Here is a 17,254-nt window from a genome sequence, read left to right on the forward strand (position 1 = left end):
AAGAGGCCTGTCGACCTAAACAATGGCAACAATAACTTAAGGGAGGGTAACAGGAATGGAAAAAAATTAGTTGTCATCTTCACTTCCAAATCCAGCCCATTCTGCCCACCAGCCAGATTCCACTTTAGCTACACTGGGTTAACATTTGGAGTCAGGCACAATCTTGGTAATGTATATAGAGCAATTCAGCTGGAAATCTAAAATGTGATCAAATGTGGTGTTGGGGATTGATGCTGGCCAGATCCAGGCACCCACCAAACGTGCTCACTCACTCCCCTCTGCAGTAAAGAGAAAATTTAACAAAGGGTTCATGAGCTGAGATAAGGACTGGGAGAGTGTTGACATCTTATTGCAGGAGTTCCAGACTGCTATCTCCTTATCACAAAAGTTTCATACCTTCTTGGTATTTCTCACTCCTCAGAGCACTAACTCTTTCCTCTTCTCATAGTAGCCAACTGACTCTAGTTCCCCTCCCAACCAGCCAACCCACTCTTTTATAACACTCTTCTTCCCATTGGTTACAGTTGTGGCCTGTTAAAGTCAGGCCTGTTCCTAATCTTTGATAATTGGCCCAGCTGCAACTCTTTAGGGGTAAGATTACTTTCTACACTGTCTTTATTTTCTTATATTCTATCCCCCTACAGGAGAAAGCTCTCATCAATTACCATCATGGGCAAAACAGGCTCAGCTTAGAGATATTAAGTGAATTTATTATTAACAAAATCAGATTAGGATAATGAGAGCCCTTAAAAACCCCTTCCCCCCACCCTTCTCTCCTCCCAGCTCTACCTCCTACCCCTGTGGTGCAGGGAGATAGGGAATGGGGGTGATGGTCAGTTCATCACCCACGGCTTCTCCCAGTGCCCAGGGAGTTGTTCCCCTGATGCACTGTGGGATCCCTCCTATGGGAGACAGCTCTCCGTGAGCTTCTCCAATGTGAGTCCACCTCACAAGCGACAGCTCCCTGTGAACTGCTGCAATGCGAGTCCATCCCGCGGGCAACAGTCCCCCTCAAACTGCTGCAGCCTGGGCCGCTCTTCCATGGACTGCAGTCCTCCAAAGACAGGCTGCTGCAGCCTAGGAGCAGGGTCCCTCTCTCCACGGGTGTCCCATGGGGTCACGACCTCCTCTCAAGCATCCACCTGCTCTGGCGTGGGATTCCTCCACGGGCTGCAGGTGGATCTCTGCATCACTCATGGATCCCCAAGGGCTGCAGGGGCACAGCTGCCTCACCATGGTCATCACCATGGCCTGCAGAGGAATCTCAGCTCTGGCACCTGGAGCACCTCCTCCCCTCCTTCTCCATGGACCTTGGTGTCTGCAGAGTTGTTGTTCTCACATGTTCTCACTCTGCTGCTCTCCGGTTGAAATTACAACTGCACCACATTTGTTTTGATTTCTTCTTAAACGTGTTATCACAGAGGCATTATCACCAGTTCTAATTGGCCCGGCCTTGGCCTGCAGCACATCCATCTGTGGAGGCACCAGGGATTGGCTCTGCTGGACATGATGGAAGCTTCTAGCAGCTTCTCACAGAAGCTGTCCCTGTAGACCCCCTGCTTCCAAATCCAAGCCATACAAAACCAATACAGCTGGCAAAAACAAGCTTATTGGTATTTGGGTGTCATTGAGTCCAAATAAAGCCATCTTTACTGTTCTTACCGTATCTGTTGTTTTAAGCTTATAGTGTGCTCTACCATGCTGCACCCCCCATATCATTTTATGATTCTGAAGAAATAAATTATATTTGATTTTTCACCTGAATTTCATTTACCAGAAACAGATTGCTGGCATTTGTGCACTTTGTTGTAGGCTTATATGATAAAGACTTTTGAGGTGAGGAATAATGAGGGGTCGGGATTTCTATCTGAAGACATATTTCTAGAGCATTTAATAATTTATAAAGATTCACTCAAGACAGAAAGCAATTATTTTACTTATTGATACAACCAGTAGATATTGTATTTCAGAAGTATAAAGGAAAATTTCATCTTAAATATATCTTCTGCTCACATGATTGCAAGGACATGGATGAGCAGGGAAACAGTTGAGGAAACAAACAAAAGATTGGGTAGAACACACAGCAGGATGGTCTGCCTGGAATGGGGTAGAAGAACAATGCCCTGTTTGCTACACTGCCAGGTCGAGCCCTTCAGAGACAGCAGCAGCACCTCTGGATAATGCATATAAGAAGGGGAAATAAGTTACTGCACAAGGATACTGCAACTGGAGGGAGGAGTGAGAACATGTGAGAGAAACAGCCCTGCAGACAGCCAGGTCAGTGAAGAAGCAGATGAGGGAGGTGCTCCAGGTGCTGGAGCCCAGATTTCCCTGCAGGCCATGGTGAAACAGCTGTCCCCCAGCAGCCCATACATGTCCACAGGGGAGCAGGGATCCACCTCCATGAAAGACCAGGTGCATGTGCCTGAAGAAGCCTGTGACCCTTTGGGAAGTCCATGCTGAAGCAGGCTCCTTTCAAGACCTAGGGACCCATGGAGAGATAAGCCCACCCTGGAGCAGGTTTTCTGGCAGGATTTGTGACCCCATGGGGGACCCATGCTGGAGCAGTCTGTTCCTAAAGGACTGCACCTGTGGAAGGAACCCATGCTGAAGGAGTTCATGAAGAGCTATAGCATATGGGAAGGACTCACTTTGCAGAAGCTCATGGAGGTCCATCTCCCATGGGAGAGAACCCATACTGGAGCAGGGAATGAGTGTGAGGAGTTCTCTCCCTGAGGAGGAGGGAGAAGCAGAGACAATGTGTGATGAACTGACCTCAAACCCCCATTCCACATCAACCTGGGCCACTGCAGGGAGGAGGTGGAGAAAATCAGGAGTGAAGTTGGAAGGTGTTTTCAAGATTTAGTTTAACTTTTTGCTGTTCTACTCTGACTTGATTGGCAATAAATCAAATTAATTTTTCTCATGTCCAATCTGTTATGACCATGATGTTAATTGGTGAGTGATCTCTCCTTGTCCTTAAATCCCTTCATTATATTTTCTCTCCCCTGTGCAGCTGAGAATGGAGCGATAAGAGTGGCTTCAGTGGGCATCTGACATCCAGCCAAGGCCAACCCAACACAGATTTGAATGAGGTCAACTGCAGTGACCCAGCTAAACAAGAAGCAATTAACAGTAGGCTGACCCCTCTTACCCTTCCTCCCCAAAACCTTCACTGCTCCTGGGGACAAAAAAAAAAAAACAACCAAAAAAACCCACCAAAAAACCACACAAAAAAACCCAACCATAAAAACCCAACCCCTCCCCCCAAAAAAGAGAGAAAATTGAGATTAGCACTAATTCACTAATTAGGTGTCACTTAACATGGTTTTTCAAACAGTTAACTCTTCTCTTTCATGCTACTGCATTTGTAGCATATGCACCATATCTTGTTTGTGGTTGATTAGGGAGGATTTGAAAGTGTTTACCATAATCTTTTAGCTCATCTTTTGGTGCATTGTTATGGAGAGCCCTGACTAAAACAGAGTGTCTATAGGTGACACCGTAAAGTTAACACTCACGTGAAAGGAATAGTCTTGAGGAAAGTCCTGATCCTTGAGGATTGAGATGCCCTGAGAGGGCACTGTGTGGGATATATTGTGTAAATCAATATATCATAATAAAATCTGTGGAGTTTTTCTGCCTCCATGCAGCACGCTATTCCCTGAAGAAGCTGGTGGTCTAATGGTTGACAGCTAAGAGGAACAGGAATAATTGCAGGCTGCTGCCACCTCTATCTCAGAAAGTCACAATGCCTTCTAATACTGGGCATATTTACTTGCTTGACAGTATGGGAAGAGGATATGCAGAAGAAAATGTTATTTGTTTTTTATCATTGTTATTCGGTATTTATCACTAGTAAAAAGCAAAACCATAGATAAGCAAACAAAATGCTATAAAAAGTGTAAATAAAACTCCTGTGCAATCATGGTATTGTCTGTTGCTGTGCAGAGTGTGAATGTGTGTGTTAATTGCCCACCTGGCCATAAGGAGAACGTGGGTGAAGTTGGGTCTGCGTTCATCAGTGACTCTGTGCTGCCCGAGAAACTGCGTGCTAAACAACCTACTGTCCTTCACATAAATAAATGAATTTATGTAAAAATAAATTCATATAGATGATATTTATAGGTGTAAGTTGAACACAGCGTCCTGGTTATTTGGCAGGGATGAGACAGTAGTGGCACATGAAGGAGAAAGTCTGGCGACAGGCCCCAAGCTGATGTAAAAGCTGCAGAGTTGCCAGGTGAGGTACTGTCTGGGAGCTGAAGACATTGCTGGATATAGGACAAACGATGCAGAATGGAGCATCTAGCTGTGAAAAATGCCTATTTTATGATTGGCTTTTCGCAAATATTAAAATGAATATTATATGTGTTGTGTTAAAAAGTAATGCTGTATTAATTCTCTTAAGTAGTGTGTTAAATATAGTTTTAGGTTATAAAAAAAAAAAGTTAAAATAAAAACTATGCTATGTAGGATACTTTTTTTTAAAGAAAGGGCTTGCAGGGAGATAGCAGCCACAGGACACCTAAATCTTTCAGAGAAAAATGATTTATTGCCCTCTTATCAGAAGAAACGAACTTCTTCCTGCCTCGAAGGCGCTGTTAGGACTCAGAGGAAGAAGTTGATGCTGACCAGACAGAATCCTGTGTTTGAATGGAATTTATGCATCATGTATGAGGTGTATGAATATGCAACAGGCTATTGTTTTTAAGGGGTAATCCTCTGTTAATGTGTGTCCTCTTTAGGGCTTATGCTGCCCAGAAAAAGGTACCCGGATGTCCGTAACTCTTTTTTTATTGTCTCATATGGTCTTAATTCAAATTGTCTAAATTATTATTACTCTAATTGTATTACTATTTTTATAACTATTTTGTTACTATTAAACCTTTAAAATTTTAAAAACAAGTGATTGGCGTTTTTCACATAGCACACTGCTAAACGCCAGGGATATGTAACCGCACAGAGAACCAGAATGATCATTTTCACAACAGCTTTATGGATTAAAATACTTTCAGAAAATTTTAGGATTGTTGCTCTGTGTCCGTTGTCACAATTTCTGGATTCCTAGCCCTATCACAAAAATTTTTCCCTGTCTCCCAGGCTAGGCTTCATTTTTTAACAGAAACAGAACCTGAGTAAATGGATCTCTCACTCAGAATATTTTACATCTTGTCATGACACCACAGACCTGCAGGAATCTCAGTGGAGGGAAGATTCTGTCCAGAATTTAAAAGCATTTACTTTGCTCCTGCTGCTTTTAATCTCCTTTCTCTCCTTCTGGTGTGTATTTTCCTGCCCTGCTGACTATGGTACTGCATACTAATGGAGCAATTCTTGGCCCATCCCCAGAGGAAGTTGTGTGCGGGTTTATTGAGGAACAGAGGGGTCAGGAGGAATTTCAGCGCATCCAATAACTCTCCTGCTGGTGGGATGCCTTCAGGTAACGGCACATGATTTGATCCAAGCCATTTTCTATTGTTACAGCACTGCTGAAAGAGCACGTATCCAAAGAAACTTAGCCGACACCCTCTCCCTCATATATATATATATATATATATATATATATATATATATTTATTCCAACAGCCTACTAAACTATAACGTTTATGCGTTCTCTAAAAGTGCTTAGAGAAGGAGGCCTGTCCTGCTAAATCTCTTCTGCTCGTGAATCAGGCTGACAACCCGCAGATATTGTTTCTTGCTGTAAATAGGTGAGAAAGACTTGGCTGATCTTCCAGTACAGATAAGTGATTTCCTTCAGGGGGTGTAAGAAGAGTGGCAGAAGGGTTTTATTTTCATTCCTCGCGCGATTATTATCAGCTCCTTAGCAGCACGACCACTGGATTGCACAGTATGCTTGGTGAGAAAAGCCTTTTGCCCCAGGATCATTTCCTTTCATTTCTCGGGCCAGCACAAAGCTAACAGAGAAGCATAGGACCTGTTCAGCTCAGAGAGCCAAGCATTTGTGTTCCAGCATTTGGCGTTCCAGGTCAGATAGCGACAAGTGGGCAAACCCTAAATTGGAATTAGGTTGATTATTATTTATCCTTGTCTCCACGTCTCGGGGTGGGTGGGGTGTTTTTCTCCCCCGGCTGACAGCGGCATCGGAGCCGCGCTGCCGCCCTCTCCCGGCCCTGCGCGCTGCAAAGCTGCCAAAACCTCTGCATTGGCAGCACAGCCAGCCAGCGCCTGGCAGGCAAACAAGGGGGAAGTAAAATCGGGGAAAACAAACAAACAAAAAAGCACCAAGGAGAAAATGGAAAAAAAAATTACAAAAAAAGGTGGGGAGGAAGGAAAAAAGGGAAAAAATGAAAAAAAAGGGGGGGGGGGGAAGGGGGAAAAGAAAACAAAAGGGGTGAGCAAGAAGAAAAAAGGAAAAGCAGAAAAAAACAAAGATGAAAAAGAAAAATGAAAAAGAGATAAAAGAAAATAGAGGGAGGGGAGAGGGAGAGGGAGAGGGAGAGGGAGAGGGAGAGGGAGAGGGAGAGGGAGAGGAGAGTTGTTCTTCAATGAGGGGGTGGCCAAGCACTGGGACAAGATCTCAGAGAAGTGGTGATGGTCCCAAAGCTGTTGCGGTTCAATAAGCACTTGTGCAATGATCTTAGATAGATAGTTTCACTTTTAGGTTGTTCTGTGTGGAGTCAGGAGTTGTACTCAATGATCCTCATGGGTCCCCTCCAACTGAGAATATTCTATGATTCTAAATATTAGCACTAAGGCTCAATCCCACTTAGTTACCATGCTTGCAGGTCAGGATCTCAAAATACAATAGCAATATATTAGCAAATGCTAACATTTGATGAAATTAGGCAAATAAACTTTAGTTGTACCATATTTTTTTCTCATTAGGGTTTTTCTAAAAGAGTATCAAAACACTGTATGAACTACCAGTGCTGAAACAGTATCAGTTCCAGCTACCAATTCTTGCTTCTGGGGCAGGGAACATTTTATGCCACACACAGTGTAAGACAGCAACGTATAAGACAGACAGGGAAGGGATACAGAAAACGTTATCTCCATTTCAGAGTTCAGAAGAGAAGCTAAAAAAGACTAAAGGGAACACCCAAAATCACTTGTGCACTGGACTGAGCTGGGGATATTGCATAAAAACATAAGCACTTTGATCTGTTCCATCATGGCATTTCAAGGAAGCAGGAGAGGAGATGAGGGCAGATGCCTCTGTGCTATTAATGACACAACATTTTTCCATTCTTACTTGTAGGGATTGTGGAGAAACAAAGACTTTCCTCGTCATGTCATAACTGCTTGGAGGTTCTCCCGACCTTTGTTTACCCCTCCCATTTTTCCAGGTGATTAAGTTGTGCAGTCAGAAAGCATGATTATAATGCCAAGAAGCCAGCAATTTTAACACCACAAAAGGATAATTGTGTAATACTTCAGGCCATATTAGTTTCAGCACAGACTGACCCTCAGCTGGTGATGACAGAGTGCCAACAGCTCCCAGCACAATGACTGACAGAACTGGGACATGGCAAATTGCACTTTCAAAGCCTGCAGCAGAACAAGAGTTAGGGGACTCGCTTTGCATTAAAACAGGCTTGTGCCATATTCTTAGAACAAGTGATAAAGTAGGACAGCACATGACTACTTCTCTTCTAAACCATTCCACTTGAAACATCTTTCATCTACCTCTCATTCTCCTTTGCTGGCTTGTGAAAGACAGTTGCCCATACCACTAGTGTAACATTGCCTGAATTCTTACACTATGCACACATTTGTACTAAATTAAGGAGATTTTTGCTACCTGCAAATGTCACATCAATGGGGAAGAGCAGCTTAGGTTGTGACATCCATCAGTGTATGAGTAACCTCAGCTCAAGTGGTGCAATTGAGCCTGAGTATATTACGGCTGAACTAGGGGTCTCAGTGTTGTACCTGTAAAGACTAAGCCATAACTGAGGCACTCAATTGTTCAATATTTTAACCCTCCCCCCAAAAGATTTGCTCACATTTTCACTAATTGGGTGCTCTGTAACATTGCAAACCTGTATGTATGTGATGCTGCCTCAGTGTCAGCCATTGGAGCACCAGAGGGAAGATCCTGACTTAGACACCCTGGACTTAATCAGCAGTAAATATATAGGGGACATCTAGGTTGTCCACTCTGGGCAGAGAGGAGTCTGAGTTGCATTGCTCAGCTTCAGGATGTTTCTGCATTTTTGCCAGTAACTAGCTTTAAAAGAAGACTTAACAAATAGTTGATCCTTTTCCCACAGATCCCAGGAACTTTGCAAACTCTTCTTGGCTGTGGTGTGACTTCCCCTGTCAACATTCTCCCTGCAGGATATCCCATGGTCTGAGGCAAGGAGCCCTTCCTTGGGAAGGGAACTTGAACCCATCCAGAGCAGGAACTGAAGGGAGCCCAACATCTCTCACTTTCCAGGACTTAAGGTAAGCAACTGCTATTACAAAGTCAGGCTTAAACATGCTTCTTACAAAATTTAGGACAAACTACTACTTTCAAGAGATCACTTACCTGCCAAAGTGATTAGAAAATACCCTCCTCTGGTCCTGAGCAAGCCACTGAAGAGAGGGGTAAAATACCTGACATCTCCTCTTGCCACCCAGTTTCTATCAGGCAAGTAGAGGTGGGATGGAGGACCTGGGCCCTTACTCTAGGAAACGAGGATTTGACAACTCAAATTCTTTTCTTCTCTCAATTCTGTAATGTTCTGGATGTGTGATTTAACTCTGACTTGTTGAGTCCTGGTGACTCAGTATGTGTATGGTAAAAGTAGTTTCCTGCTCCTGGACCTTTTTAAAAAAAATCAGTATTCTTTTCAGCTTGTGCTGACAGCTGAAACTATAAGAAATATTAAACTAATATTTTTTTTCAGAGTGTGCTTTGAAGAAGCAGCCTTAATTTAAGAGTTATTTTAGCAGTTCATTTCCCAAAAATAACTAAATCATTCTTTCCAAAATCTATGTACACGCTGACTCATAACATGAAGCTCTACTCAAGCCATGGCACAGCCACAGTGGATTTAATGCAGAAGTAATTACCTCAATTTACATGGAGACCACTCTCAGTGGAAAGAAAACCCAGAAAGAAATCTTTTAGAGGTAGCTAACTATCAGACTAAAAGCAGGGGCAGTCTGGAGAAAGAATATTTATGTCTTTAATTCCTGAATGGCTCAAGAAAATTCTGTATCAATGACAGAATTTTCTATTCAATTACATGGGGTGATTTAAATATATAAAAAAGATAATTACAAAACTTCTGTTAGATTTTGCTTAAAGTATAGTCGAAAGAGACTATGATTTAACTGAGACTAGAATTTCAGACATGCTTTAATATGTTTTCAGTGTTGCTCCCTGGAGATTCATCCTGTACAGATCAGGTTATTTAGAGATTAGGTGCCTGGAAACAAGAGAGGTTACAATATGAAATAGATTCAAAAACCTGGAATTAATTTTATAACTTTTGCTAAGAGAATTGATAACACACAGCACAACTGGCCCAACATCTATAGGTCTGCTTGTAATTACTACTTTCTACTACAATAGCTTCCTGTCTGCTACCATGTGGGTAACCATTGACTCACAGCAGTAGAAATGTCACTCTGACTCAATACTACAAAACGCCATTTTCAGAAAAGGAAATACAAGGACTGAAGTGGCCACCAAAATGGAGAAATGATGTAGTTTGATATCTGCGTTATGCAGTTTGAGACACTTTTTATCAATTCCTTTAAACACTATGAAATGGCAAGTGTGTAAGATGTAAGCTAATTTAAAACCTGCTTTGCCATTATCATGTTAAGCAGTTGACAAGGTTCTGATATAATCAGTTGTACAAAGGTCCCAAAGTAAAATCCTAAAAAGTTACTACATAAAATACCACTTTAAATTAGAGTTACACTCAGTATGAACCCTAATTTATCAATAATTATGTATCACTAAAGAATAAACTGATCAAAGATTTTCTTTCACATATTTCTTGCCTCTCCCTTCCATCACAGTGCTAAGCCCATGTGAGCTGTGCCTGCACTAACAGAACTGCAAGACTCAGTGGAGGAGAAGCAATCAAGGTTGGAGTGACAACAAAAGCACCAGATGACACTGATTTCACTCTTTCACTCTTCAGTCCTCAGGCATCAGAGCAGAACAAGGAACCCTCCTGACTCCAGGGTTTCCTAGTAAAGACAGATTTGAAGAGGCACAGCCACTCTCCTAAGAGATAAAAATAAAATGCTGATACATGCTATTGTCAAATAAGCCTGTAAGATCAGAATTACATAATGTTAGGGTATTTTACTCCAGTTATACAGTCTAGATCACATTCAACTGTTCATTTAACCTAGCACAAGTCTCAATTAATCTTCAGGGTAAGTTCCTTTCAAACAACTTCTTAAATGAAATGTTAATGAAGGCCCATAATTTAATCTTCTGTCCCTCCATGTATAAAGTGATTTTTAAATATCATTGAGAGACAGCACTTGGATACTAACAGTCCACTGCAAGGACTTCCACTAAGAAAACAAGGTGAAAAAAACCAGCCCTGTTCCCAAACACAGAAATTGTTAAAAAAAAAAAAAAAAAAAAAGAAAAGCTAAATAAAGGTTTGTAACAAATTTTACTTATAGAAAAGCATCATTTTGGCATAATTTCACAATAAAAAGGTAAGCTCTGTTGGACATTATAAAGACATGATACATCAATTCAGAATACAACAGGTAAAGCACACCATAATACTCAGTGTAAAAGGTCTGAGACACACTATTGTATTTAGCCAGTTACTCCTGGTGCCTCTTCGTGGATATTTTCTCTCTGCTTCATACATGTCAGAAGTATATTTTGGAATATCAAAACCTGGAAGTGTTAAAATACATTGAAACATGCCAGAAAAATCAAACCCAGGACCCATTTCTCTCTATAGACAAACAGCTCTACCTCATATATAAACTATCTGTCCCATCATTGTAGTCCCCCTTACAAAAGAAGATTAAAAAATGTCTTGATGCAGAAAATTTTTCCATCTTCTCACTTCTGCATTCGTGCAATTTCATGATCAGGTTTCCTTTTCCAAATACTAAGTTGTAAAGTTAACAGTTACTTTTCCTGGGGCTTTTCCAACATCTTCAGTGCTAATCTTCCAACCATTAGCAAACTGTATTAAGGAGAAAAAACATAATTTAACAATAATAACAACAATTTGTCAATTTATTTTCAGACACTTCATCCAAGTGATGCATGGGAACAAAAATAAGACACAAAATATGATTCACTCCATCTCAGTTTAATTAAGCAAATAAGAAATCACACACAGGATGTTAAAAAAAGTATCGTACCTGACACCAGCAATTAGCCCTGCAGGCATGAATTTTCTGGAATGGTAAAATCTTGTTCCCATGACAGCAGTCAGTGCTCCAGATGTAACTTAAATGAGAGATTGTACAGTCCAGTCAGCAGAGATGCATGTGTGGGAGAAACATAATTAAAAACTAACAGAACAGAGAGAAGTAGCAGCATCAAGTAAAAAGAGAAACAGGGTTACTTCACTTAATGGACTAAGAGAGTCAATAAATTGTGTAAATTTTAAAATGTCTCAGTTTGTAAAGAGTAAGTATTCTTTATCAAGTTCTAGCAGATAGTGCACTCCATATCCTTCTGCACATACTTCTCAAATTTGTTTTCCAAAATGTGCTATTTTTGAGACTGGAAATAATTTATGATACAGTGCTCTAGAACTCACTCCTTCCACACACAGGCTAATCACTAAACTTGTGCACATAATTCCCTCACTTCTCAAAAAAGGGAGAGAGAATTTGTCTAACTTGTAGTAATAATGTCTAACATGTAGCATCATGTTTATTTTGTAGTAATGTTCTGAGAACAAACTAATTTGTTTTCAAAAGACTTCAAAAGGGAAGTGTGCTAAGCATTACTAAGGTGAGAATTAATTGTCCCTGACCACTTGACACAGAGACAGGAACCAGGTAGTTTCACTGACTCAGTAAGATAGAAAGCACAGTCCCTGAACATGGTATCTCAAATAAAGACTGAATGCTAAAAAACTATAAGGAAAACATACACTGATGGCATCCTTATCCTTAGTGTGCATCTGCTACCCAGTGGTAACAGCTACACACATGTTGTTCCAACAACTCTTTTATCCCCTACTGTTGCTTCTATGTGATGACTGGTCCTGCAGGATCCAGTTCATTTTCAGTCCTAGCCATGACATCCTTCCTCCCTAACACCAGACAAAATATTGTCACTTACTAATCTCACGTAATGAGATATGTAAGAGACTGGGACCATAGTCCAACACACAATAAAATAAAAATATTTCAGTATTAAAATGCTTCAAGCTCTAATTAATAGCCTGTCTTCAAAATATGCACATCTCAAAATGAAATTTTGTTTCAAACAGCAGCAGAACATATCTTCTTCAAAAACTTTAAAGCATGAAGAGGAAAAGACTCCATATGCTACTGAGCTACAGAAATGCATCTGTCTCTCACATTTGGGAAAACACTTGACCTCACACTTCTTCAGCTTGCTGTATCACTAGTTTATTAAGTTATTAAGGCTTGGCCACGTACAGCTTTTGGCCTGGCCAGTAGGTGTGGAAGAGGACTGCCTGTAAGCAAAGCTGAAGTAGACAGAAATGCTGGGCCTTCCCCTTTCACTTATGACTTTCACATGTCAAAGAGCCAGATGCTCTGTTGCTGCTTCAGAGAAAAAATACCATAGTCAGTGGTGGCTCTTTAAACACTGACTAAGCAGTAACTCTTCACAGTTACCTTCTCAAATCAGGGGGAAGGGAAGCTCCAATTCTGAGAAGGAAGAAAGAGCATTGCTGAAGCTTGCTTCTCTCTAAAATCTCCCCAGGCATCAACACCTTTGTAATTTCACATATTTGTCATTTATAAAAATAAGCCAATCACAATCTCTGCCATTTTCTGTGATAATAAAATAGTCTGCTAGGAGTATGGTCAGTCTGAAGGGGAATCCCACTTCCCAAAATGTTATAGCCTCCTGCAGGATGCTCAAAGTACAAGGAGCCAGTCAAAAATAGGTCAGAAATCCATTTATTAGCACTCCCCTTGCATTATGATCCTTCAAACACATCAGTATGAGACAGATACATGTTGGCAGCCACCAGTTCAGTTAAGTTAAGAAAGCACTGAATTTAGATTGTAACACTGTGTTTAACTCTTCTGCAAAGACTTTTAAATACTCATTTTAAATATATAGGGTAAATATAATATTTTCCAAATAAAATTTTAAATTACTTACTCAGAGAAACCCAAATGTTATTTGGATTCTGTGAGACCTGATAAGCACCCAGTCCAGCCAAACCCCCAAAGAAAAGGCCAGCAGCTAGTGATGGAACACTACCTGAAAAAATAGAAGATAATGCATTTCTTAGAAACTTAAAGATTACTTTGGCCAGCAGCTTAACTGTTTTGTAAAACACCATAAGTTATAAAAATAAAAAAAAATGGGCATTCATCATTCATTGACATAAAGAAGATTAGAGAAGGGGGTTTTTAAGAAATTGAGACCATGCTGATCAGCACCAAGAATCTTCAATTACTCTTGCATAAGATACATACAGAATTAGAATTTAGTACTCTAACAGCAAAGCCATTAATACATCCACGATTGAAAGAACAGTGAGAAAAGCAAAAGAATTGGTGTTTTCCTTGCACAAACTGAAGCATGTTGCTTCGAAACAGTATTATGAAAATTCTTTGAGAGGCAGTAAAATAGAAGGAACTAAATTGTAAGGATTTAGTATCAGAAAAAAGGACATGTGAGTGGAATTGGGCAGGAGGGCATTCAAAGAATTGCCAAGGAGCAGGGCATAGCTGAACAAGAGAGGTCATATCTCCTAAGTACACCTGAGATTTTATCCAAAGGTAGCTGCAGCCTTTGGAAGAAGGTTCCCTGAATGCACCTAAACTTTGAATCAGGTCCTCAGTATAAATGATAATCCCAAGCTACCAGAAAATAAAGGATACCACATCTAAATTGGTGATTTATTGAGTATATCAAGTAATGAAGTAGCATGATCACTGTGAGTGGTGAATGCCCTCCATAAGGCCAACAGAGAATTAAGGACTTTATGCTACTGAAGGTGGTTCTTTATACATTCCATTTCTGAGGTGACCTTTCAAAGACGTGAGATTGAAAAATGAAGTTGATAAAGATCTCCTCTCAATGTTAAAGAACTGCATATTACTTCCAGAAAGTAATAATTTTCAATCATCAACAAGGTTGCTGTAATATTGCTTTGTATCCTGCTTTTGGTATAAAAAGCAAGAGACAAAGATGATAGAAAGCACCTGATAGACTTGCACATGTGCAAGGAAAAGGTGCACACTCTACTAGGTGGCTGCTTTGCACAGAATATGAGTTTAAAGCAAATCTGTGGTAGCTGCAATGCTTTCCACAAGCTTGGGAGCCAAGAAACATCCATAATTTCCTTGAATTTTACCTCAAGGCATTGTTTAAGTAGATATGACACATACACTTCTAGGACAACCATATCACCTCTGGCTTAAGAAGTTCCTACATCTCAAAACACATGGATCCAGAGAACTTGCTAAATGAAGACAGACAAATCAATCAATAAATCAATAAATCACTCACTCACCCTTTGATTGCCATGTTTTTATACTCTTCCAAAGGCCCCTACTACTGCCCCCTGTCTGTGTGGGTAGATAGATCTGGTTGTAAAAGAACAGATCAGATCAACTTAGCTCTATGCATGCAAGTTCCATTTTCGTTTGGTTTCTCCAAGTTATTAGTAAGGATATAATGGCTCCTTTGTATGGTTGGGTTTTTTTTGTGGTTTTTTTTTTTTTTTTTTTTTTTTCTCTCCAGCAGTTACCATATGAGTTTCTGTTCCCCTTCAATAATCCTGTGACCTGGATTCCCTTGCCTGAGCATAACCATGCCCTCCCAATCGGGTTCCAGAGGACAAGAAAGATACCTATCATTTCATAATGGCCTTGGTGAAATACAGATGCAATTCGCTACTTAAGTTCTCAGTATTGTCCCTTCTGTCCTAAACTCCACTCACAACCCAAAGGATAAATCCAAGCCAATGCAAAACAGACTGGAACAGGCACTAGCATCTATCTAGTCAAGTGCACTGGTAAGAGTCTTACTGACTTCAGCAATGCCCCTTCCTATCATAAAAACCAAGAAGGATTAAGGATTTTCAAAGCTGAAAGAGACAGTGTTGAAGCAGGAATGAATCCAGAGATCTGTCTGGAGGAGGGCAAACTCAGAAAAAGGACAGGAAATGAAAGCAGTAGGTCAGAGGGTAAGCTTATGATGCAGAGCCCAGAAGAGAAACAAGTTTAAGGACTGATTTGCTGTGTTCAGCTTGGAGAAAAGATAGTTCTGAAAGCTCTCTGCAGCTTGCAGTATACTGTTATCATCAAAGATTCAAATGGGAATAAATCTCTTAAGGAAGAAAACGGGAATAAATCCCTTAAGGAGGAAAGTGGTGATTTATGTCATTTGAAGATACAGAACACTTCTAGAATGCTTATATTTTAAACAGCAAGGAAAAGCCTTTCTGAAGCAAACATATGACAGTTCACCCAAAGAGCACAGTGCATCTATCAGCATGCACCAGAAAGCAGATTATGGCCTTATCAGCCCAAAGCACCAGCTCAACTCAAAAGCCAGCAGCAAGTTATCAGCGCATGGCACAAACCGATAAAATTTACATATGGGTCGACTTCGAGATAGGAGGCTTTCGTAAAAAGCTGCCCAGCTCACACCAAGCTATTGGGGAGGGGGAGGAGGGGGTGGGGAGGGAGATAGAAGCACCTTTCGGCACCCTACCTGCTTTTGCATAGCCAATGATCCCTCCTGATGCCACCAGGGCGGCGTAGCCAAAGCCGAGCCAGTCCACTGCCATGCCGAAAACTGGAAGAGAAATTTGGGGGGAAGATCAGCACCTCTTAACCTTTTTCAGGGAGGAAAAATTTAAAAAGCAAAGCATTTTGCTATGGCGAGCTTTTCCACGAGCAAGACCTGCCTAAAGCCTAGGCCCTGAGGCGAGCCCAAGGGATGCGGCCGGCTTTGTCGGGAAGGCAGCCCCGGGGGCACAGGGACACAGCCGGGTCCCACCTGCGCGGCGGCCCCGCTCCGCAGCAACCGGGGCGGAGCAGGCGGCGGAAGGGGAGGCGAGGGAGCCACGCACCGCCCAAAACTTCCCTTTTCCGGCTGTTCTGGGCGAGAAATGCTACAAGCTCGAAACCCATGCAAAAACTCACCCAAGAGGCCCGCAGCCAGGGGTTGCGGAGGACGAGGCGCTGGTGTCTTTGCGCCTACCTGCAGAGCTCCCGGGAATCCCCCGGCAGGGCGGGAGCCGGGTGTCGGGGATGCCCGAGCAAGCCCTGGTGCCTACAAATGACTCAGTACAGACCAGGTTTTGTGCTCATGTTCAGTGAGGGGCAAAGCTCCTGTGGAACTGTAGTCGTGTGCACCTAATCCGTCCCGGTCCTCATCCAAAAGTGGAGTTACGTGGTACAGCTGAGAATTTGGGCTTGGGTTCTGATGTAGCATGAGCTACAACTCTGGGCAGCTCCTTCCAGCTTTGATCAGTAATTTCAGTACAGCTCTTGTACGGAACACGTAGAGGATTTCTAGGACCTCCAAATTACAAACTAGTACACCAGAAAAAGCAGTCATTTGCTGTAGAAGTTATTCAACAATGGGAGATGTAAAGCATCTTGTAAAGAAAATGTTTTGCTTTTTTTTTTTTTTAACCTGGAAAAATTAAGAGATGTTTATAACTGCCTACAAAGCTGAACTTTCTTTTCTGAGTGCTGAAATGGATTTTCTTCATATAAATGGTCCTCCATGATATTACTCGATTCCATAATAGAAGGCATAAAACATAAGAGGCCTGTACTTTCTGCACAGTGAAGCTTTCTGTAGCTGCATTTCAGATTTTGCCATCTTTATGAATTAACATAATGGTCAGAAAGTGGGGAGCACTTTAATTCCTTGGTTGGCCTCAGCGGTTTAAGCAGGAATCTCCTCCCCCCGTGCAAAGTGTCACAACCCACACGTATCTAGGCTATAGTGGCATTATGGAAATACCATATAGGTGGTATTTCCTTTTTAATTCAAGCTATGTAATAGCTATTATGTTCAAGCTTCACTGGGCTCTGCTTTGTGATCCAGCACAGGGATTCCCCAATAGGGAAGCAGGAAAACTGGAAGAAATCCACAGCTGCTGGAGCTGTTGAA

The 17,254-nt window shown here is 41.6% G+C and overlaps 1 protein-coding gene across 3 annotated transcripts; it reads right to left on the reverse strand.

Annotated features, from left to right (window-relative positions):
* Positions 1–10,251: 10,251 nt before the first annotated feature.
* Positions 10,252–16,169, reverse strand: LOC311158176 (transmembrane protein 14C-like). Of its 3 annotated transcripts, none has more exons than XM_084213425.1 (5): positions 16,035–16,169; positions 15,839–15,922; positions 13,271–13,372; positions 11,317–11,404; positions 10,252–11,135 (listed from the first exon to the last, which is right to left on the reverse strand). In XM_084213425.1, the coding sequence occupies exons 2-5, from the start codon at positions 15,912–15,914 to the stop codon at positions 11,078–11,080; spliced, it is 324 nt and encodes a 107-aa protein (XP_084069551.1). In that variant the 5' UTR covers positions 15,915–15,922; positions 16,035–16,169; the 3' UTR covers positions 10,252–11,077. The 3 variants fall into 3 exon arrangements, with proteins under 3 accessions (XP_084069551.1, XP_084069553.1, XP_084069552.1); XM_084213427.1 differs by having other exon boundaries at positions 16,127–16,153; XM_084213426.1 differs by having other exon boundaries at positions 16,031–16,148.
* Positions 16,170–17,254: the final 1,085 nt, after the last annotated feature.

Source organism: Fringilla coelebs, assembly GCF_963513975.1.
Source record: "Fringilla coelebs genome assembly, chromosome: 1".
NCBI classification, from domain to species: Eukaryota; Metazoa; Chordata; class Aves; order Passeriformes; family Fringillidae; genus Fringilla; species Fringilla coelebs.